Here is a 25,167-nt window from a genome sequence, read left to right on the forward strand (position 1 = left end):
GGGGTTGATCCACTACGGATGAACCCCTCCTTGTTGCACTTAATCAGGCTGTGCATATGGAGTTACAAAAACAGTTTGACTGGGTTTCTAAAGGCTGATGTAGAACATTTTTGGATTAAAATTGTTCGAGCTAATTAGGAGCTTCAATATCGTCAACTAAAATATGACAACACCCTTTAAGAGGAAAGGACGATAACAAGGTTTGATAATAAAAACTGAGTCTAGTTTTTGTGAAGGACACTTAACAAGACTAAAATGTTTGTGCTGTACATTTAAAATCCATTAAATTTACCCACTGAGCATGTACAGGTGCATCTCAAAAAATTAGAATATCATGAAAAAGTTCAATATTTTTTGGCACTGTTTTGTGAAAGTGAAACCCATATATTATATAGACTTGTTACACATAGAGTGAAATATTTCAAGCCTTTATTTCTTGAATTGTTGATGATTATGGCAAAAAAAAAAAAAAAAAAAATTAGAATATTACATATGATCAATTAAAAAAAGGATATTTTAAGTGGAAATGTCAGGCTTCTGAAAAGTATCTTCATTTCTAGGCCTTCAATACTTGGTTGGGCCTCATTTTGCATGAATTACTGCATCAATGCAGCATGGCATGGAGGCGATCAGCCTGTGGCACTGCTCAGGTGTAACTGAAGCCCAGGTTGCTTTGATAGCGGCCTTCAGATCATCTGCATTGTTGGGTCTGGTGTCTCTCATCTTTCTCTTGACAATATCCCATAGATTCTCTAATCAAGCACAGTAACACCATGGTCATTGAACCAGCTTTTGGGACCTTTGGCAGTATGGGCAGGTGCCAAGTCCTGTTGGAAAAATGAAATCAGCATCTTTATAAAGCTTGTCAGCAGAAGGAAGCATGAAGGTCTCTAAAATGTCCTGGTACGTGGCTGCGTTGAATGTGGACTTCAGAAAACACAGTGGACCAACACCAGCAGATGCCATGGCAGCCCAAATCATCACTGACTGTGGAAACTTCACACTGGACTTCAAGCAACGTGGATTCTGTGCCTCTCCACTCTTCAAGGTCCCAGAGTCTGGAGGACGAGTGGAGAGGCACAGAACTATCCTAGAAACACTTCGGGGTAAAAGTACCGTACGAAAATGTGAGTCTTCTCATCACATAAACAACTGATTGGACTTTTCCTTTGAAAATCCCAGGACCGTACTTGTCATGTCAGCTTGGATGAATTGACAGACAAGGCCCACAAACACACAGGTGCAGAGCTCTAAGCAGAAAAGTTTTTCAATCTCTTGAGTTTTGAGCGGACATTCAACGGCTCTAGATTGATCTACGCTGTGCACCAGCTCCCATTGGTCGTGGACGACGATTGCATCACTGAGAAAAACAATTTGCATACGACCAGACTTAAGACTTACAATAATATCAAAGATATTATCAAACATGAATAAAGTCTAAAAACGCTCTCATGTTATGAACTTGTCGGAAACTGGTCCAGCATTCATCAGCACAGATAGCGGACTAATATAATCACAGCTGTGAGACTGAATAGTGGACTAGACTGCACAATTTTGGCCATTTACTGCAAGCATGATTGGTGAGTTTTGTGTAGGTTTGTTTCACCCTTAATGAGAAAAATAATCATTTTATAGTCAGCAATTGTAAAAATAACACAGAAAACACTTCAGGACTTTGCATACACTGTAAAAGACAGAGTATTTCATGATTTATGTATTTTTGATTTATTAGTAAAAGATTGAGTGAAGTCCTTTTCAAAATAAAGCTGCTAAGTTTGACTTTATATTGATTTTTACTATCTGCAAACAACTTTATTAAAAATCCAATAGAACAGTCTATTGTTATGACCAAACTAGTGTCATTTGGGGCTGAATTAAATACGGCTGCTGAGAGGCCATTTCGAAATATCACGATATATATTGTGTATTGGGATATAGCAAAAATATATCGGGATATCAACTTTTGGCCATATCGCCCAGCCCTACTTCGGACCACATAAGAGCTACCGTTTTCATCTCAAACTGTAATTCTCTTTTTAAAAGGAGACCAACAGTCCAATGATGCTTATTAGCTTATTCTAGAGCTCACTCACTCACTTCCTGCCTCTCCTCCTCCTCCTCTTCCTCATGAGGGTGCATGCAGCATCAGACTGTCTACTGCAGAGTCTTTATAATGTTTGAAGAATCTTGCCTGACAGTACTGATTTGAATATTATTTGCATATCCCATTGATTGTTTTAAGCTTAAGTTTTGCTTTCCCCAGACATTTTAATTTCACGTTCTAAGCTGGAGCAGAGGGGAGGAATATAATGTTTTATACCTTTTGTTGATTGTTAATGACCTCTCATGGCACAGCTGCAGTAAAAACGTACTTCTTTCAACTGTAGGGCATCATTTGGGTCAAAAACAGTCCAAATAAGAGTTCACAAACCCTCTTTTTATTTACTTCTCATACCAAAGCAGACTGTTTCATATTTTCAAAGGCAATAAATCTAATGAACTGTAATCTAAAACAGACTGAAACGCAGATGCACAAACTTTACATCATGATCCACGTGGCTCCATAGATCAGAGGGGCCGCACTCAGACCTGGACCTGCAGCACCTCCTGCAGGTTCCCTGCAGCTCCTCCTGCCACTAGTGGGCATCCACAGGCCAGCACGGAGAGCAGGGAGGGGAATGCAGCACTGCATTCCTCTTGTCAAACAGTGACAGGAGCCAGCTGGAGGCTGGAGGCTTACCGCTCTGTGAGGGCTGGGCTGCAGACACGAGAGGAGCAGAGGGGTGTGAGGGAAGAGGGAGGGATTCTGGGAGGGATGCAGGAGGGAGGAAGAGAAAAGGTGGGCAGGGCTGATTTGTAATCACTCCTGCCTGTCTGCCTGGTACAGGGCGGAGGAGTGGAGGTACGCCTGGGTGAGAGAAAGAGAGAGAGAGAAAGAGAGAGGACCTAGTTGTGTCATCTGGTGGTGTGTGGAGTGAATTGGCTGTTCACTCTGTGGATCATGAGGGGGAACATATTGATGCTGCTGTGCTGTTGCTGCTGTGGGCCCTTTTGGCTGGCAGGTACAGTATGTTTCAGCACTTTAATGCTACATTTAGTAAAAGTTGCTTGCTTGCATTCGAAGCCTGAATCTTGGCACGGAAAGGAAGGACAGCTCCGTGGTTCCTTGGATGTAGAGTATTTTAAGCGACTTTGTTAATGCAGGTTGATTGCTGCTGCCAGGGCTTACTGACGACAGAACTGTGGCAGGCAAACTGTCATTCTGTTTGTCTGACAAGCAATATTTTAATGTCTAGTTTATACAATCAGAAAGACATAATCTGGTTGTAATCGTGTTAAGGAGATCTGTTCGAAGCCAATTAACCTTTAATTCATGACTGATTAACTTCTAATTTCCTGCAGCCATTTCCTCAGATGCAAATGACACTGATGGAAAATTCACGGCCTTCTTGTTCATCTGTGTGTGTGCCGGCTTAGCCTTGTGTTCTAGTGCAGGCCTCTCCACTCTGATTGATTAAACAGACATGACTTCTGCTGTGATTGTCTTTTGAAGTTGTGCTAAACATGAATGTCTCTCCATTCAGGCGTACACTGCGAGGTGGACATCAACGAGTGTGACAGCAATCCCTGCAAGAATGGCGCCACGTGTGAAGATGCTGCCAACCACTACAGGTGTCACTGCCCAGCGCCAGAACCTGGCCATGATCCCTGGGGTGGGCCAGACTGTGACGTGCGACTGGTCGGGTGCCAACAGCACCGCTGTCAAAACGGAGCAGACTGTGTACCTGTGCTGACGGATGACGGAGAGCACGATTACACGTGTTTGTGTCCGCCAGGCTGGACGGGAGAACGCTGCAACACTTCCACAACCTTCTCCTTCAGCTCTGAAGGTTACGTCTTCATTCAGCTGCCAGTGTCTGAAAAGAAGGCCAAACGGTCCACCAGTGACTACAATCACGGACTCCACATGCAGCTCCGCTTTAAGAGCACTTTGCCTGACATGGTGCTGTACTACCGGGGAACCATGGAGCGCTTTGTCTCCCTGGAGCTTGTCAAAGGCTCCCTTCAGGCCAAGGTGAAGTCAGGGAAGGTCCTGCAGGCCGTTTACCCTGGACCGGTCAATAACGGAGAATGGCACCAGGTCACTGTGACCATGGACGAGAGGCTGGTTCTGGCTGTCAAAGGGCCAGGCTGTGAGAAGGAGTGTCAGGTGAAGAACGAGGGCTACAACCATCTGATCTTCCTCCAGCCAAGCTCATTTCAGCAGCTGTACATCGGAGGAGCTCCACAGGAATATTTAGCCCAAACATCTAGTGGACGGGGGTTCATTGGCTGCATGGAGGACCTCAGAGTAGACCACAAACCACTTCTGCCCCAGGACCTCATCAGAGAGGAGAACCAGGGTTTGGAACTGGGATGCAGCAAAAAGGAGTGGTGTGAGGAGGACCCATGTATGCTGCGTGGACGGTGTGTGGACATGTGGGTCCGTGCCAGCTGTGACTGCCATCGGCCTTTCTACGGAGAGAGCTGTGAGGAAGGTAAGAGCACTTGCAGGAGGTTTCTCCAGATTTTCTGCTTTTCTTTCTTTATGAAATGCTAAAAGGACTTTGAGGTTTGAAGAGCATATGAGAAAAGTAGCCATGAATAAAAAAGTAGGATGAGACACTTTTATTCTTGTGTATGTGCTAGTATTATTCTGTAGCAGTGTTGGACAGCATTCCTTTAAAAGTAAATCATTACTACTGTACATACTGAGTAATTACCCTAAACATCACTATGATGAGGGCTTGCGTGAAATCAGCGGATCTCAGTTATGGAAGCACTTGACTCTGTGGCCTCCTGAACGCGATATGCTCAGTTTTAATTTAACTTCATCAAATACTTGATGTGGCTATCTTCATTTGTTTTGTTAGTTGAAAACATGAACTCTTAATATGCTGTTAAGGCTTCACTATTTCAACAAATTTAGCATCATGTGTGAAACTGAACTTTCTAGGCTCGTCTAACTGAATGTACTCAGTCAGACATATTTTGAAGGAAACAAGACAAGTTACAACCATTTACAGAGGTCTAACTTCTGCACTTTTGATTCTGGCTTTAATAACCCAGGGGAAAGGCAGCAACTCTTCAGGGAAACATTTCATCAAATAAAATAAATACTTAACCCTTTTAGAACCTGGTTGCAGTAGGCCTCCTTGTTGCCCATACTCGAGTAGTGAAGATAGCCTGCTAGATAGGATCTGCTTACATTACAGTGAGTGCATGTTTGCCAGAGTAGAGCCGTCTCTACAGCCTCGTTTCCACACATTTCTTTGTGTTTCCATAGAGCAAACGTTGGAAAGGGTCCCAAAAAACGGACCCGTAGTCCCACTTTTTGGCTCCTTTGTGTAGCAGTACCACTCTTACCAATCCAACCCAAACAGGTGGAGCTACACACACAACAATAGGGGTTTGCATTGATGTCACATCAGCGAGCGACACGATCGCTCGGCTCCGGGCTGTAAAACCCGGAAGTCTGCTCTGTGAGGAGCAGCAAAAACGGGAGAAAACCTGACTGATATCTGCTTAAATCTGGGATATTTGGACTCACCAGAGATCCAGACTGTTTCTTAGTCTGTAGATATTGATCTCTGGCCACAATTGGCTCAAGATGGCGGTGCAGTCAGACGCAGTGGCATAGTGCTCTGTTCACACAAAATTTCGTTGCACAGTACTTGTATTCTGCAATGACAATAAAGGTTAATTCTATTCTAAATGAGGTTTTATGACATTTACCTGGACCTGATTTTAAGAACACAAAAGCAGAGCCTGAAGGCTGACATCAGCCTGGTCTATGGATGTGAAACTAAATTAATGCTGAAGTTTTGTGAATACAAAGCTTTAGATCAGTTGATTCTCTGTATTGTAGATAGTTAAACATCTACCTCTTACTTTAGGTAACCTGTAACCTGACAAGCCAGATGGATTTGTTTCACACATCTAAGAAAACCTCTTATAGAGTGTTTTGGAAAGGGCAGAGCCTTTTAAAAAAAACACACAGAGGGTGTTTGGATTAATGTTCTGTCACATCTTTATAAGCCAGTCAGGGCAACAAAACACGTGACTTCGTTGCCCCAAACTGAGGTGCGCGTGTGCTGCAACCGAAGGAGTAAAGTCCATACAGAACTGCATAACGCAAACCATGGCGACTATAAACATGTCAGTACACGACTTTTGTCGTTTTTGAGAAGAAAAAGCTCACTGCTGTTCTTTTTTCTTTTTTAAACAAAGAAATGTCGTCAAGTTCTGATAAAACCGGCGCTTTAGCAGCATCCACGGTAATCTATTCCATCATGATTGCACCGGCTTCTTGTCGCTGCTTGCTTACGTCACGACTCCGCCGTGCCCAAAAGTACTACCCCTCGTCGCTGATTGGTCCTGACACTATCTAACTGGGCCCAAATGGTTCAGATCAAGGTTTTAATAGTTTGGGATTTTTCATTAGTTTCTATTGTTATTTATTTTCACTTTCTGTGTTCGATTTCAGTTTTGCTTTTCCAAGTCACCAACATCTGATTTTTTAATTTTACAAGTGGCTTAGTTTGACATGAGAAGTCATGTTTAGTAACATCATTGTTGTTTAAACTTTCAAACTCCAGCCTGATAAACTCTCCTGTCTCCTCCATCACTACGCTATATAACCGAAAACATAAATAATTCAAGGCTGTAGTGGCTAAATATGTAATGGGGGAAAATATTGTTCTCTGCTGCAGAGTGCTCCATTGCATGTATTTCTTTGAATTTTTAGTCTTAACTGGGCTTTAGAAGCTGTTTTTGTCAGTTTTGAGAGACCCCATAGAAAATGAAGTGCTGCTCATACAGCGGAGGATTTTGCCAGTGGGTCAAATGAAAGAGACTAACAAATCTGTACCTCCCACTGCCTCCTCAGAGTATCCCCCTTGGACCTTTGGTCATGAGGACACCATCAGCTATGCTGCCTTCAACATCACAGAAACCCACGGTGACAACTTCACCATCTCCTTCCTAATGCGCTCCCTCAAGCACAACGGGCTGCTCCTGCAGCTCCATCGAGAGGGGAAGCCTTACCTGACCATCTACCTGAAGGAAGGCACTGTGGCTATTTACAGCCCTCACACCACACTGCTGTCTGAGGCCCAGTTTGTCACCGATGGCATGGATAATTTGGTTACTGTTAAGGTGCGGTACGGCAATGTGGTGTTTCCTAAAGCGGGGAATCATCGTGCCTTAGGGAACGTGAGCATAGAAGCAGGGGATGTGGCATATGTTGGAGGGCTCCCTGCAGGCATGAACATGAACGCCTGGGGTGGAAACTTTAAGGGCTGCCTGCAGGACATACGGCTGGACCACAAACACCTAACTGTTGGGGACCATCCAGGAGATGCAGAAGTGTACCAAGAGAGCAACAAGGAGAATGTGCTGTCAGGATGCCTGAGTGATGACACATGCAAGGTAAAAGAGAAATATGTTAGCTAATCCAGTGATCTACTTTGTGATCATCGGATTAGCTAGACACAACCCAGAAAAACAGGGTTTCTGCACGTTTCAAACAGATAAATTAACATTTTCGGATCAAGCAGCATCCTCTGAAGCCAATAAACTGGGTGATTTTTTTTTTAATAATGTCCAATTAAGCTTTAAGAAAGATGTGAGTTAATCATAGCTAGTGGCATGATAGATATGCTTGAGGCTGGAGAGACACTGGCTTTTAACAACGCCTGTGCATCATGGCTGCTGCACAACCCCAGAGACAGCTGTGCATGCCCCCGAAAATGAATGCAATGGAATGCTTGACAGAGTATGCACGACTGATAGAGTTAGTGTGGAGGCGGAGGAAGTGTGGCATGAAACACAACACTACAGACAAAAACAGCATGAAGATTTAATACAAACTAAAAAAACACAAGTCCAGAACTGTCTGCTGTGTTTCATGACAAAAATATCTGTGTAACCAGTGGGGGCAGACAAGTCCATGAACAGATCAGTTACTGCCAAAGCAATGTAAAAAATAAAAATGCAACATTTACTCATAATATAAATTTACATATTAAAAATTCCACAAATAATCAATGTATAATGCAATTAATCTGATTAATGAGATAAAAAAATAAGATAATATAAATAAAAAATAATATAAATAAAAATAATAAAAAATGAATTTAAAAAATGAAAACAAATGAATAAATAAATGAATAAAATTCAGTGTGTTTGTTGGGAAGAGAATTACTTAAAAATTTGACTCAAGTCAACATTTAAAACTGTAAAACCATTAAAATATCAATGGTGTAATGGTTCAAAATGTGACTGTGCAAAGTGGTGGGTTTCAGTCGAGTGCATCTGTTGCTGCTCTCATTACTTTAGCTGTACGTTAAATACATATCTGATGGGGATACTTAAAAAGTTTTCTTGGTTAGGACTGTTTCTGTTTTTATCAGCTGCTGTAATAATCAGATTTATGAACACAATCAGTTGAAAGTCTCCACTTAGCATTGTCACCAATTAAACCAATACACATGGAGCATTACACCTATGCACGGAGGACATGCTGGAGAAATGAAGTTAGCTCTGATCTCAGAACAAACATTGAATAACCACAAGTATCTCCATGTTTGTAGTCTACTTCCAACACATCAGGTAGTTTTCTGGGCCTGAGCTTCTGGTGTGTCCTCCCAACCTTTTACCCTGGAGCCACCCCCCCACTCCCCACCCCCCAGACCAATGTGGAAAAAAGTGAATCATTGCTGTCAAAAATCAGTCATTTGAACAGTTTAACTGCTAAAATCCAAAGAAATAAGGGCTCCAAATGATTTTTAACCAAAAGAGTTTCGAACACTTTCTTCCAAATTTTAATACAAATACGATTCCAATTACATACGATTTAAATTGTGCTTTTTCTCCTGTCAGTTTGGTAATAAATAGAGGTGGCAAAAGCATTCTGTTGTAGAGTAGAATTGGAAGTACATGCTCCTTTACATATGTAAAAAATTACAGGCTCTGGTATGTGACCTACTACAAGAGTAAAAAAGTAAAAATTAATTTTTATCATCAATAGCTGCGTTTCCTTTACAGTTTTTCGCAAAATAAAAGCAATAATTGTTAAATTTCAACTAAGTACACTTTGAATGTATTTCTGTTGAAGGAAGTTTTGGGCATGAGCCCCACTATTCTTTTAACCCTTTACCTACTGACCCAGCGCCGGCGCTGTGTTTTATATGTCCAGAGTATTATGACCGTAACTCCGTCAAAGTTTGTCCGATCACAAAAATTCCAACAGCGTTGGAAAGCTGAGAATTGTGGGCATGCACACATATATGGCTCGTTATGGTACTCACAACCACATGACTTGGGTATTCATAGCAAAACACAATAGCAAAACACCAGTTTTGTGTTGTTCTTCTTTTAAACTGCTGACAGTTCCATATAATGTGCAATAATCATGAACCAGATGTTGAAAAGTCAAGTTCAATTACTCCTGAGAAAAGGGACCAAAGTGCTCAGACTTACAGCCATAATAACAAAATATGTCCAAAGTGCCATTTTAATCTCAGTAGGTAAAGGGTTAAATCTCATCTCGTGAGACTCTGCTGCAAGGAAGCTGGACGCCAGAAACCTGTTGCGTGACGCGTAAAAAAATGATAATGCAATTTAATCATATGACTAAGTTTGACCACAACTTGCTCCGTAGTCCTCCAGGGTGAATGTTTACGTTCCTGGGGGTGGAGAGGTGAGAGGGTCAGACACAGCCAGCAGTGATGAGTGAGGAGACAGACCCAGGTCTGCTTGACGGCAATTTTCTTTTTAAAAAAAAGCTGGAGAATATTAGTTAAGATAAAACCAAAATAGTGGGTACATGCTGCAGTGATAAACTGTCTTTACACCAAAGCACAACGAGTCTGAAGTTCCACCTTCAGGCAAAGCACATCTTTGCTAATGTTAGCAAAGACGCTAACAACAACACGGGATCAAGCCATGGTCATACCGCTCTTCTCAGCTGCTTCAGGGCAGTTTTCTCCTTCAGCTGCTCAGATAAATGCTGAAAAGTGCTCCAGAACTTGTAGCAAGTCTTGTTTGTTAACAATATTTACCCAGTGTAGAAATCCGTGATGAAATTGGCAAAATTGACGTTAATTTGCAAACTTTACAGGCTGAAGATGGTAATTATGATGCGTTCAGGTAACCTTAGGGAATTAGACGACTGTATTCTATGCTATAATGTGTTCAAATGTCACAAAAAATGGGAAAATTTTGTTTTTTGAGAAATTTCAATAAATACAGTGTGAATATGTGTTTATATTTGAGGGATATACAATAGATGTGACAGACTGAACCACTTAAGGTTTAAATATTTGCCCTTATTTTGTCTTTCCACCAAACTATAGAAAGTATTGATAGTAGTATTGATAAGGACTCAGATCAGCACTTTAATGTGCTGTACATAGAATTTAAAAAGTAAAAATAAAACACTTGACAATAACGACTTGTAAAAATCTAAAAATATATTTAAAATTTTTTTTAAAATGCAGCGTAGTGATATGATTAACTTGATTATTTTTTTTAAATGAGGAGTAGCACTAAAAATTATAAATATGATGTTAAGAAAAGTCTCGTCTCCTCTTCTGTCCACACGTACAGCGCCATGTTGTCTCAGAGTGAACTGGTCATGTGACACCATACGTCTCGTCTTGTGACGCGTAAATGCGACAAGTGTTTCCATTGAGTTTTTGCGATATATTTCTATATCGAAACTCCTGAAGAACCTCCTCATCAGAGAATAAAAACTTTTTAGCTTTTAGCAGTATTTATATTTTGCGCATTTCTAAGCGTAGTGGAAACGCAGCTACTGATAAACAATACCTACACGGTAAATTTTGCAGATTTAAAGTAAAACTTATAGAGTTAAATTTAACACTGTATCTGAGTGTATGGTCCCACCCTAGATTGGTGTTAAATTTACTCTTTCCTTAGTAATAAAATTTCAGAGTTTCAGGATAAAAGCATCATTTGAAAACAGTACTGTCACAACAGAAACGGACTGGGTTTTATGCGTAATATAACTTTATTTTAAGGCCACAGTGGAAAAAAGATGGGAGCAATTATGGAAGATAAAAGTTGTCAAACCATGTCGCAATTAAACAGATATTCACTAAACAAGAGTCAAACCAACATTATCCTTAGAAGCTTAGGTGTGATATCGTTTCTCACTTCAAATTCAGTACTTTAGCTCTTCTGATTGGGGATGTGCATATTTATTAGGCTCCATCACAGTCTCAGTTTAATCCTAATGATGGACTACTGTGCTCTAGTGACATAAAGCCATGATGATACTGTGTTTTGCCATTGTGTGGCTCTAACACCTGTGCTAATTGTGTTAGCCCCCTGCAGTGGTCTCTACAGTAATGCTTCAGTGTTAACATTGATCTGGTTGTAAGTCCTGATCTGTCCGTTAGATCTCAATCTACTCCACAGCTTGTACACCTGCGGTCGTATCGGGTGAGAGGTTTTACAAACTGCCATAATCCTACCATCTGTGTTTGTCTGTGCAGGATGAGCCCTGCTTCAATGGCGGCCAGTGTCAGGTCACCTGGAATGACTTCAAGTGCACCTGCTCCATGAAGTACTCAGGCCGGCTGTGTGAGACACGGTTGTGGTGCGTCGACAAGCCTTGTTTTGATGGAGTGGACTGTGTGGACCTGCAGGACGGTTACGAGTGTAAGTAATCCATGGCTGTAATCGCCACTCTTTTTATAGAGACGCTGGAAGTCGAGCCAGTCAAAGACAAGTTCTTCAGTTCTTTATAATACTTGAAGACTTGGAAAGTTTCTCAAGAACCATTTAACATTAGATTGAGAGGACAACTGGTCAAATTTATACGCTACATCTAACACCATGTCCTAACAGCATAAAGCCATCAGATGTCATAACGCAAAAAACGCTCACTGTTGACACTGCACATGTTAGAAATGTAATTCCCTGTGACTTTCAGGCTCTCCCTGTACATAGATGCAAGGGGATATCTGCCCTGATATTGATTAAATATATCTTATTCTTATATCTTATAAGATAAAAATTAAGGCTAGTTGCTGTAAAAACTAACCTGCTAATTGTACTGCCATTGAGGTCCAAAATTAAGGGATTACATGTTTTTTTTAAATTGCATTTATCAGCTTCTTTGTCCTTACACATGCACTGTAGATAAGCCACTGTAGCGGGGAAGCAGCTGGATACTGTTAACTCAAGAATAACTTCACTAATGCCCCGTTAAATGTCTCATTACCCTCTAAAACTTACAGACAGCTCAAATGACAAGCCAAGAGAATCCACCCCCAATGATATCAAACATTTCATCATTCACCCTTTCCTTGAGCCATTTTGATTTACTTTTCTACTGGCAGCATGCTCTGTTTTGCTTTGGTTGAGCTGTCTTTATTGTTCTGCCAGTGGTTTCTTATTTTCTTTCAATATTACAGGAGGATTTTATCAGGAAAGGATGAAAAGTACCCTTATCATGAGAATAGATGAATTCCAAAGTAAAGAATAGCAAAGAGAAGTAGGAATGTATGATATTAATGGCATGATATCACTACCAGCGGATATTGGCATTAAAGTTGAGTTAGCAAATATGGAAATTTCTACCAATATATTTGCTGTAAACATTTGCCTATATTGACTGTGAATACATTGGCATTTATTCCATAAATCAGTTGTGAATATCACCTATATTGGCTGTCAGTGTCAGCCTGTATGAGCTGTAAACATTTGGCTTTATTGGCTGTCAATAACCAGGCATATTTACTATATATCAGCTGTAAATACCCACCTTTATTGTCTTTTAATGTCAATCCAAATCAGCTCTAAATATTTTCCTATATGGGCCGTGAATATATTGGCATATATGCCATATATCCGCTGTAAAAATCACTTATATTGGCTGTTAATATCAACCTATATCAGCTGTTAATATTGTTCTACATGAGCTGTCACTATCAGCCTATATTTGCCTTTATTGGATGTCAATATATTGGCATATATGCCATATATGAGCTATAAATATTATCTATATCAGCTGTAAATGGCAACCCACAGTCGGACATGGCTCCAACTTTGCTTACCTACGCAACTGATAAGAGGCTAACATCATGCTGATGTAAGATCAGCATGATGCAGAATCTACAAAACAGAATCTAGATGTTTTAGAAGAACGAGTACTTAGGCCTGGTACTGGCACAGATAACCCATGCTGGTATCAGTGCATCCCTACCTTAAGTGTGTTTTAAGTGCAGGTGTTTTTTTAGATCTGAACCATTATTATATATTGATTTAGTTTTCAGTATTGTCTACAGTGTATTTGGAAATTTTGGCACAAATGGAATTTTGAGAACAAATGTCCGAATAGTTGACCTTAACTGCTTTACATTTTTAAGAGAAGCAACTTAATGTGAACTCCTGAACTGTGTTAATTATGTCATTAACCTGGGATCATTGATTTCAGAGTCATTCTGTACATGCACTCCTGTGTATTTGACAGTTAGCACTCAGTGGTTGATAATGAGAGATTTCTGCACACATTTCCTCTGCTTACTGCTCTGTATTCTGTTTCATCTGTTTTTTTAGCATGGTAGCACACTAACTTCTTTTGATTCACAAATAAAGAGACTGTAGGAATCTCCTCACATTGGCAATGCCTGCTTCAAAGTTTATATTTAAAAATACAAAAAAAAAAAAAAAAAGAATTTCAAAAAGTGATTAATCATGATTGGAGAGCTGATCCTTCGCCCTACTGTTCTGATTTTGGGTTAGACATCTTCACACATCTGGCTTGCTCTGAGCCACACCTTTGGGTGACACTTGCTGCAAAGCATTCCCTGGCAGACTGTGGTAGGCTGATTCATGATAAACTACATCTGAATGGCAGAAGATTTCCACTGTGAAAGGCCCCTACTATCACCTCTTTCTTTAGGAATGCTGGTATGAATTAACAGTCATTTTGGCTGAAATTATCCACAGTTGTTTGTTTGAATGCAACAAAAGTGAAGCTGGTATAATGAAGGTCTGCTTTACAGGTTTATACAGAGATTTTGGGATTAGTTGGTATGCTTTCTTTCTTGTTTAGATTTACTTTATTATTATAATGTAATCAGTGAAGCCAAAAGAAAGATGAGTGGTTGCCTCAGTTTCTTTACTTGTACTGCCAAAGTCAGAAGATGAGGAGAATAAAACCCTTATGTGTTGCTGCTTCTTGAGGTGTGGCAGTCCAGATGTGGTTTATCATGAATATCCTGCTGACATTTTTTATCACTGACTAAGAATGCCAGCCCTGACAGCTGATACCAAGTAAAGTAAACTTTGCAGACAGAAGATGGGAAATTTACCAACTTATAAAAACCAAAGTGGGTGGTGAAGAGTTGCAGCAGTCAAGACGTTTTAAATGTTTTTTGTTGGATGCATTCTTAATATAAGATCTCCTGCTAGCGTATACGTTTCACCAAACAACCAAACATTTTCAGTCCATTTTCATTGAAAATACATGACCTGTAGATCAGAATGAAAGCTTTTCCTCACTAATCCACTCAGTCCATGGCTGAGAGAAGTACTGTGTGTGTGCTGTAGTGTAATTATATTGGCTCACTCAGCTGCCAGCCAATAAGGATTAAGAACATCAGCATTGCGATTAAAATCAAACCAAAACACAGCACCTTCAGCTTTCAGCATTCAAAACACCTGTTACCTAGCCTGCTGCTAATGGGGTCAGCCACCGTGCTCCTGCACTCAAAGTGAAAATGTTAAAGCCTTATACTTGTATTTCTAATAATACAGTATGTTTTAGGGCTCAGTACAATGACTTCAAGTCGTCTGCAGGTGGTATTATGTCAAATCAAAGACCCGAGGTGGGGGGCAGGAGTTAATTTCTGCATAAAGAAACGCTATCACAGTGCCAAAGTTGTTTGCCATTTACCACTGAACTAGATGGTCAAATTGACAAAAAATCTGGGCTTTTTTTTTAGTCCAAAAAAGTAGTGACGCATTCATCCATCTAAAGTCTGAAGGAGCAGCATCAGATAATGCGCATACATGTTCTGTTTCCATCAAGCAATCCAGTTTGGTTCTGCACAATTTGGTATGGTTTGGTAACCTGACACGCCAGATGGATGTGTTTCACACGTCCATCTGGTAAACCTTCCATAGAGAGTGTTTGGGAAAGGGCAGAGTCTTTGAATAAATACTCGAAGGGTGATTGGATAAACGTTCTGTCTTTTACATCTTTACAAGCCAATCAGAGCAACAAAATGCGTGACGTAGCCCCTAACGAGGAGTAAACTCCATAGAGGTCTGCATAACGTGAACCATGGCGACTGTAGACTTTTGTCTTTTTTGAAAAGAAAACAACTCACTGCTGTTCTTTGTTGTTCTTTTATTCTTTCTTTTATTTATTATTTATAAAGAAATATCGTCAAGTTCTGATAAAACTGGTGCTTTAGCAGCATCCACACTAATGTCTTCCGCCATTATTGCTCCGGCCTCTTGTCGCTGCTTGCTTACGTCACGACTCCACCGTGCCCAAAAGTACTGCCCCCTGACGCTGATTAGTCCTGACATTTTCTAACCGGTTCTAACCAAACTGTTCAGATGAGAGCGTTGCAAGATGGATTCACAAGTGAGAAACATGGAAATGGGCGAATCCATCTGCTTAGCAAGGTTAACGGTTTGGTACAGTATCCAGGATCTTGCCCGTGTTTCCACAACTGATGTCCATCCAGTCTCGCTCGCAGGATGAACAATCTATTTAGATTGTTTGGCTCAGCTCAAGAATAAGAGCTGGTCTTTTTGCTCCCAAATGCTCTTCATTTGATACCGGTTGGCTTTTGAAGTGTGGATTTAATAACAAAAGAAATGGAAGAAAGGAAACTTGTGAAACCAGCTTGTTCATGAATGACACACCATTACTCTCTTACTCCACAAGGTTTATTTGCCTAATAGTATATCGGTGTTTCCATTAAAAGCATGCTCGTGACAAAACAAGGGAGAAAAGCTGTTAAAGAGGCACAGCTAGTGCCTAAAGGTGACTGTATTGGCATTAAAAACATAAAACCAGGGAATACTTTAGAAAATGAAAACCAGTCAGCATGTACCTATGATGTTATATGTGCCGTGGTCTCTGTATGTTTTCTAACTTGCTTTATTTCCTCCTCTTGCAGGTTTAACTGAGGCCAGTTTTCAGGACAATGCTCTCCAGTATATTGCTAACAGCTCCTTGCTGAGCCCTGTAACCAGCATCATTCTTGAAATGCGGACCCGTGACACGGATGGGATCATCCTACGAGCTGAGAGCAGAGCTCAAGTCTTCTGCTTGGGTCTGCTCAACTCCTCCCTGCTGGTCAAAATGGACAGTGGGATGGACTCAGAGCTGCAGGCCTTCACGAGTGACAGGACCATCGCAGATGGAGCGTGGCATCGAATCCAGCTGACCATGGTGAACGCCACGCAGCTAGAATCCCGCTGGCGCCTCACCGTGGACGGACAGAGAGTCGGTGGCACCTACGGTGAGAGCGGAAATCTGAACTTCCTGAATGAAACTAAGATCTGGCTGGCTGAGAAGTACACTGGATGTTTAGGGGAGGTGCGAGTGGGCGATGTCTACCTGCCACTCATTAAAGTACGAAACCCTCCTCAGATGAGCCGTTTCTCCAGACTAGGTGGGCATGAGCCGACCATTGGGTGCAAAGGTGAACCCATCTGTGACTCCCAGCCTTGCCTCAACCAAGGTGTGTGTCAGGACCAGTTCAATGAGTTTAACTGCAGCTGCAGTGCAGGATGGGAAGGAAAGCTGTGTGAGGCAGAGATAAACGAGTGCGCTTCAATCCCCTGTGTCTACGGTTCATGTAAAGACCTTCTGGCAGACTACTTTTGTGAGTGTGAGCCCGGATACACGGGCAAGAACTGCCAGGAAGAGGTTGATAACTGTCTGGAGTTCAACTGTGTGAACGGAGGAACCTGCCTGGAAACGATGGGTGTTCATACGTGTTCATGTCCTCCAGGATACATCGGCAAACGCTGCCAGTGAGTACAGACTTCTTTCTTCTCTACAGCACATTAAATGCTGAGGTATGATCATTTCATCTGCTATAATAGCTCCTGTGTCAGATTGCACACAGAGCCATACAGCTGTGCTGTAGCCAAAAACCTTAAAGGAATTATGGTATTTATTTTCCCTTATGGCACGGCCTCCTGAACACATCCAAGTTCAACAAAGCGTGCTCCACCCACCTCTGCTGCCTACTGCTGTTTTGAATTGAGGTGTCTTTTTATTAAAAACTGAACTCCATAAGGTGTAGTTACTAAAATGTAGACCAATGTTTAATTTTCATGGAGGAATTTCACATGTTTAGAGAGAAAAGCTGTTTTTCAGGCTTTCCAAAAAAAGGTTTAGGAGTGTGTTTATGGGAATTTTTGACCATTCTTCCAGAAGCGCATTTGTGAGGTCACACACTGATGTTGTATGAGAAGGCCTGGCTCTCAGTCTCAGCTCTTTTTCGTCCCAAAGGTGTTCTATTGGGTTAAGGTCAGGACTCTGTGCAGGCCAGTCAAGTTCATCCACACCAAAATCTCTCATCCATGTCTTTATGCACCTTGCTTTGTGCACTGGTGCACAGTCATGTTGGAACAGGAAGGGGCCATCCCCAAACTGTTCCCACAAAGTTGGGAGCATGGAATTGTCTAAAATCTCTTGGTATGCTGAAGCATTCAGAGTTCCTTTCACTGGAATTAAGGGGCCAAGCCCAGCTCTTGAAAAACAAGCCAACACCATAATCCCCCCTCCACCAAACTTTACACTTGGCATAATGCAGTCAGACAAGTACCATTCTCCTGGCAACCGCCAAACTCATCCATCAGATTGCCAGATGGAGAAGCGCGATTTATCACTCCAGAGACTGCGTCTCCGCTGCTCTAGAGTCCAGTGGTGACGTGCTTTACACCACTGCATCCAATGCTTTGCATTGCAATTGGTGATGTATGGCTTGGATGCAGCTTCATGGAATGGAAATCCATTCCATGAAGCTCTCCACACACTGTTCTTGAGTTAATCTGAAGGCCACATGAAGTTTGGAGATCTGTAGCGATTGACTCTGCTGAAAGTTTGCCACCTCTATGCGTCTCAGCATCCGCTGACCCTGCTCTGTCATTTTACGTGGCCTACTACTTTGTGGCTGAGTTGCTGTCGTTCCCAATCACTTCCACTTTGTTATAATACCACTGACAGTTGACTGTGGAATATTTAAGAGCGAGGAAATTTCACCACTGGACTTGTTGCACAGGTGGCATCCTATCACAGTACCACGCTGGAATTCACTGAGCTCCTGAGAGCGACCCATTCTTTCACAAATGTTTGTAGAAACAGTCTGCATGCCTAGGTGCTTGATTTTATACACCTGTGGCCATGGAAGTGATTGGAACACCTGATTTCAACTATTTGGATGGGTGAGTGAATACCTTTGGCAATATAATGTATCACGTAAATCTATCACTTGTCACACATCAGTCACTTTGCTTAGGATGCATATGGTGTGTAGGTCCCAAACCAGCCAAACTGAAAAAATTTGATGCCAGCTATCTCAAGTTTGGTTTTATTGGGAACAGAGACTAAAGACCAAAATGTGTTGTGTGTCCCAATGTGAAGCCTTGAAGCCTGCCCGCCAAGCTAAAGCATCCATTGATAATAAAGAATGCAGAGTTTAGGGACAAAACAAAATATTTTTTTCCGACAAAAGGGAAAACATGAATGGTGAACCTGACCTTAACCTCAGAGAAAGCACAGAGGGTTTCTTAAAAAGCCACACTCAACTGAACAAGAGCTTGTAGGTAAGAGTTTAAAATACAGCGTCTAGGCACTTAAAATATGTTTAATCAGCGTGAGGGTTATATGGGGGTCCCTGGAAAATTTTCAGCCCTGTAAGGGGTCCCTAGACCCGAAAAGTTTGAGAACCCCTGGCATTAATGATCCAAACAGTCGCTCTTTTAACAAATCTGTTTTCACTAATTTGTCCTGTATATAGTAATATAAGCATTTGCTGTGCTCCCTACAAGGACACTGGAATTTTTTTACGGCATACTGAGAGTCAGACTTGCTGCAATTAATTTTTTTGTGCACTATCCCTGCAATCTCATGCCAAAATTCAAGCTTTGTTCAACTACCAGGGATTTGTGAATAGCAACACATTGGTTCAAACACACCTTGAGCAGATACACTTGCTGCAGTGGAGAATTACTCTCACATGATACTGACTCAAAAAATCCCTGCACAATAGTCTATAAAGTGTAAATTCAGCACTGTATAGTGTTGAATCAACACTTTGTAAAGTGTTAAGATTTCAACGTTGGAAAGTGTTAACTTATTTTTCTTCAGGTGTACAATTTTAAAACTACTCAAGTAAAATTTTCAGTGGTAATTCAACCCTCATGGTGTTACATTTAACACTTTTCCCGAGTTCACATAACTCCCCTGGCTATTCTATTTTTCTCAATTTTCCCTGCATGCAAACCTATTTTTTTGTGAACCAGCTTCCTTATCCAGGGCAGAGGAAATAAGGAAGTTGACATTTTGAGAAAGTGACTAAATTTCAGTCATCACAGGAAAACCTTAAGAGATGTTGTCCTGGTTAAACTACCACTATAGCTGCATCAATACTAATCGCTACACTGGTGGCCATTGTTTACCAGCTTGCAGACACACCGAACATCGCCCATAGCTGCTGCCTTATTCTCCTCAAATGCCACTGATTGGTCTGTTAATTCTCAGACAAATGATTCAGACTGAAGCTTAGCAAAATGGATCAGCCTGACGGCAGACATGGAGTCTGGCCAGTCCATCAGCTTTGCACGGTTTCAGCCTTTACAGGACTCATTTTCAGCCCAGGAGCTTCATGGCTCAGACCAGCCCACTTTAGTTCACTTGTACTGAAGTTATTGAATTGTGGAGTAAGTAAATTATAGTTGCATTCAGCAATAAAAAAAAACAAAAAAACATTCAAGGTTACTTTTAGAGTTCAGGTTCAGATATTCTGGAACTAATTATATCCGGTTTGGTTGATCACATCCTGTAATAATAGCGATAATCACACTGAGCTTAATACTGGCACTGTTACAGACACAAAAGTGTCTGTTTCTGAATCCTACCTCTTCTCTCCCATGGCTGTGTTTGTCAGTGATGATAATTAGGACTGGGCAATTAATCACAAATTAGATTAAATCGCAATATGGCCTGCTGCAATTTTCAAATCACAGACAGTGCAATATTTTCTTAACCTGAAATGTATCAAAATACCAGTTTGATACAATTTTTTTGCAGAATTGTTTTGCTCTACACATTATGCATACATTTAAGTGCCCATTTTAGAATACTTTACAAAAATCCTGGAGCGTTTACATCAAGCTGCAATAATAAAATAAATTTGCATATTGACTGCCTTGAGTTTCTAAAGCTTTCTGCTTTTTATTCTAACTTTTTTTTTTGCCAACTTTGCTGTAGTTATTATCCATCTTTCTCCTATTATTATCACATTGACTGTCTTAGATACAAGGTACACACTGACCCAATGTAACAGTAGTAGTGTTTCCAGTCAGACATACCCAGATGGTCCCCTCAACTCGACCAAGTGCAGACAGAGAGAGAGAGTGTTTTGTGAGGGGAAATGCAGCTTGAACAATTTGCGCTTCTGCCTGTGTCTGTCCTAGTGAGTGCAGCCTGTTTAACGCTGCTGTATGGCAGCCCTACTGGCCCTGTAAGCAGCCCGGCCCCCTGGGAATTCTCCCAGTTCTTCAGATTAGCCACTCTGGGCTAATCTGAAGAACTGGGCAGAACTCTGCACAGATCCAGTAAATAACACTACAAGCACATCTTTTCCCGGCCATTCAAGCCCAAGGAATGTAAAATGGACTGATTTTATCATCAACACTTCACACAGTGGTTCTGCAGGTCCTCAAATTCATTCAGATATCAAATATGAACACCCTAAATAAAGTTAAATCAAACAGAAATTGAGTATTTCCTGTAAAATTGTCTGTATTTTGCTTTTTCTGGTCATTATGGGCCACCACTGACAACATAACTTGCAAAAACACAAAAACTAACAAACTTAGAAAGGATTTCAAACTAAACTGAAATTGAAAGCAAAGACAAAGTTAAAAAAAAGACTACTGAAAAATCCCAAACTATCGAAACCTGGCTTCTGTGGAACCAAGACTGATCAGATGAGCAGCGCTATGTGGTGATAACAGAAAAGACCTTACATTGTCGACTGAAACTTTATAGAGGAAGGAAAGTCCTTAAACACTAACCCTTGTCTTTACAGGAGCTAAAGACAATTTTTATGTCTGTTCCTAGAGGAATAAAGCGTCTATCAGACTATGATTGATTGGATGCTGATGAGTTTTTATGTGTGATTAATAGGTGGAGATATCCTCCAGTGGCCTGTGATGCTAACAGAGAATGTCTGAACGGAGGAGTTTGTATTGGCGGAGACTCTGGGGGAAACTGCACCTGTAAGCCAGGATACACCGGTGACAGGTGAGAGCATTTCAGGAGCACCTGCTGAGGAGAAAGTGTGTTTGAACTCCATCCAGGAAGAAAGGTCAGGAGAGTGTGTGCGTGCGGCTCTGTCAGTCAGCGTTGCGTTAAAACCTCACTGATGTGTTTCAGGTGTGAGACAGAAATAGACGAGTGTGAGTCCAGCCCCTGTCTGAACGGAGCCACCTGTCTGGACAGACTCAACCACTTCCAGTGTGTGTGTGTGCCGGGCTACAGCGGAAAACTGTGTGAGAGAAACGTAAGTGGAAGAGGTTCTATTTTCACCCTGAGTTTGTTCACTCTCACAGTGCTTCATTTAAACCTCAATCTGGATTATAGCTATGTAATCCACAACCTGGATTCTGGTTTCCTGGAGCTGCTATAGATGGACATTAAACACTGCGGTGCTGCAGGAGAGCACATTTTATTCTCCTCTTCTTTAAAACAACAAACATGTTTCCATCTCCAGACAGCACCAGAAAAACTGAGATCTCAATAAAATTGTGAGTTTTGTTACCCTTAAAGGGGAAATATTTTACCCTTTTAAGACAAGTGTATATTGGTCTCAGAGGTCCTGTGATGCCTGTGAAGTTTGTTGCTTACTGGATTTTGTATGTCTAAAAACCCCTCTGTTTCAGCCCTGCTCAGAACGAGCTGTCTCTCTGTCTGTGACTTTAAATGTTACTGAGCTGTCTGACTCCGCCCCTCTCAAGAAATGGATGTGGCTCACCTGATCCTCCTCTCAGCTGCCAGCTTCGAGGAGGATCAGGAGAGGAGGGGGGAACCTTCTTCCAAGAGGGGAAGGGCAACCAAACCTGGGGGCGGGGCTTACTACCCACGTGACATCATGAGGGGAAGATGTGAGAACAGCTTGTTCCAGCACACATATTCTGAAAGGTTGAGAAAGAGAGGGGGGGAGGGAATGGATCTTTCTGGTACTTGAGGGGATTGTGGACAGGCTAAAGCACATATTTTTGTTAGAAAAGTCTGGAAAGGGATTTTGCATAATATGTCCCTTTTAACAGCACAGGGACACTATAAATCACTCAGACCAGAAAAGTCTGGAGCAGAACTTAGCATCAGTCATGTCCTTCTCTCTACACAGTTATGCATCTAACCCAGCTGCTTCACAGCTAATGCAATTATTTTATTACATATAAAACACATTACACCTCTAAAAAACTATTTATTGGAGTTTTGCACCACAACCCACACTTGCTCTCCTTAAAGTTACCTTTGAACACATCATTTGACAATACCTTTACCTAATATTCATTACTGGGCCATTAAAGGTCGGTATATTAGTCCAGCTAGAGCTGGTTCTACACTGTGCATTTTCGAGCCAAATCTATACCCATTGTGTCTGAATGTCAGCTCACACTGTGAGCATTTACAACACACGACCATCATGCATGTGCTCACACTAAATGGACTGACAGTCGTGCATGACCTGAGCACTCCAAAGCCTGATTTATGCTTCGGCGTTGCGTCGACGTCGACGCAGACCCCTACGCAGTAGCCTGACACGCACCACCAAAAAAATCCTAACTACGGATCGTGGCGACGTGGACCAAAAGGGCTGTGATTGGTCTGCTCAAAACGTCATTCCCGGCAGTTGCTTTTTTTGGTCTTTTCACCCATTCTCAGCCTCGACTTGTTTAGTGGTCATACAGACCACCTCCGCAGACGTCTTTCCTGTCGCCAGAGCTTCAACATTTGCAACAAAAGAATTTGTTGGTCGACATCGATGAGCTCCAGCTCCCGCTCCACCTCAGTCGCCATTGTTTACTGTGACCGGAAGAAAACAAGGATTCAGATGTGACCCCTCTGAAACCACACACACACACACACACACAGCCACACCCCCTAGCTGCATGGCGGTGAATTGCAGAGCGACGTGTTCCCTCGACGCAGAACTTTGAATGGTCAATGACGTGATGCAGAAGCATAAATCAGGCTTAACTGTACCCGTGAAGACAGGACAGGCTGTACCAAATGTCAGTGGAGAATCCTTTGAGGAGTTTTACACACAAAAGTTGGAGTCATACTGACTCATTTGCATGCTTCATATGAAAAACAAACAGCAATAAAACTGCCATTTCAATCTCTTCCTACACATAAACAGTATTACCAGCAAACACAACTAGCAGCTAAATGATAACAAACACTTTGTTGGAGGTCCACAGGTAGGCCAATTTTCTGCTTGTTTATTTCCTTTCTTGGAGGGAAGGGCCGTCAACAGGGCCGCCCCTGGCCAAAGTGAGGCCCTAGGTAGACTCCGTTATGAATCCCTCTGTACACTGCAAGATAAATGAAGCACAATCATGCTGGAAGTTGGCGGATGTTAAACTGTTGGTTTAAACAGGGATTTCAACCTTAGGCAAAAGAATGTAATCTGGTTCTGACTTCCTGTATCATTTCCAACACATTAGATCTTGTATTTTGATAAATATCTCTGAATTGAGATCAGCTGTTGATCAATCAGGTTATTGTTTTTCTAATTCTAAACCATTGTAATCTTAATTTTTACCACATTTCCTGCTAATTATCATGCTCTCCTGTCTTCTTGCAGAAAGGGCAGCAGAGGGAGCGAGTCCCCTGGCTGGCGGTGACCATCCCACTGACCACGCTGTGTGTGTTGCTGGCTATCCTCGTCGTGTTTTTCCTAATCATGACAGCACGGAAGAAGCGACAGTCAGAAGGCACGTACAGCCCGAGCGCGCAGGAGGTAGCCGGGGCCAGGCTGGAGATGGGCAGCGTCCTCAAAGTGCCGCCAGAGGAGAGGCTGATCTGAGGCCTGCAGCTCTGCAAACATGGACGGGTGAGGAGAGCACATGCTCTGTACAGGGTGGAGAGAACACATGCTCTGCAGGGTCAAACTGCTGACCCTTTGCTGCCTTACAAGGAAGTGATGGAGGACTTCTAAATGACTAAATGTCCACCAGGGAAAACTACTGACATTGAGGCCTGGGAGATGGACAGTGAAGATGAGAGGCTGAGAGAGACATCCATGGGTTTACTCATGCTGTGGTCAAAGAATGCTCTGACCTTTGTTGCTCCCCTAAAAAGTGGAGTATGGAGGAATATTTCAAGCTCTAATCTTGAGGTGTACCACATGTAAAAAGACACGACTGAGGAAAATCCCTCAAGTGTGAAGTAATGTCTTCACATGGGCAGAAAATTCCTGAAATTTTCGCCCTCCATGCGGCCATGTAAGTGGCAGTATTTCATCATGTATGGTTTAGCAAAGAAAAAAGGAGGAATGTATGGAAGAGGAGGAATACACTGAAGAAATTCTGTCAAATTTGTCCTTTTGTCAGGACCCTCCCTCTTTAGTCACTGTTACTGGGTTGCACAAAATGTCTTGTTGTAGGGCTTGTTGACTTCAACGTACATAAAATGTTCGTCAGATTTGACAAACCTTAATAATTGATTTGATTCTTTAAAACTTGGGTGTTTGTGGATTACTCCAAGTATTTTAAAACTAAATTTAGCTTAAAGTAAGGACATTTGTCTTTGGTAGATAATTTCTTTGTTGTAACAATGCCTCTTGGCAATAAATCTTATACCATTTGAAAGCCTGTTTTTTT

General features: G+C 41.7%; 1 protein-coding gene across 1 annotated transcript in view; it reads left to right on the forward strand.

Moving 5' to 3' along the window:
* LOC121510109 (protein crumbs homolog 1-like) overlaps positions 1-24,702 on the forward strand; it is a 50,420-nt gene extending 25,718 nt beyond the window's left edge. The window contains exons 7-13 of the mRNA XM_041788019.1: positions 3,585-4,538; positions 6,929-7,470; positions 11,562-11,727; positions 16,212-17,073; positions 21,461-21,577; positions 21,710-21,836; positions 24,150-24,702. Coding sequence (XP_041643953.1) covers positions 3,585-4,538; positions 6,929-7,470; positions 11,562-11,727; positions 16,212-17,073; positions 21,461-21,577; positions 21,710-21,836; positions 24,150-24,371 — 2,990 coding nt within the window. The 3' untranslated portion in view covers positions 24,372-24,702. The remainder of the gene's footprint in view (positions 1-3,584; positions 4,539-6,928; positions 7,471-11,561; positions 11,728-16,211; positions 17,074-21,460; positions 21,578-21,709; positions 21,837-24,149) is intronic.
* Positions 24,703-25,167: the final 465 nt, after the last annotated feature.

The sequence above is a fragment of the Cheilinus undulatus genome, linkage group 5 (genome assembly GCF_018320785.1).
Source record: "Cheilinus undulatus linkage group 5, ASM1832078v1, whole genome shotgun sequence".
NCBI lineage: Eukaryota > Metazoa > Chordata > Actinopteri > Labriformes > Labridae > Cheilinus > Cheilinus undulatus.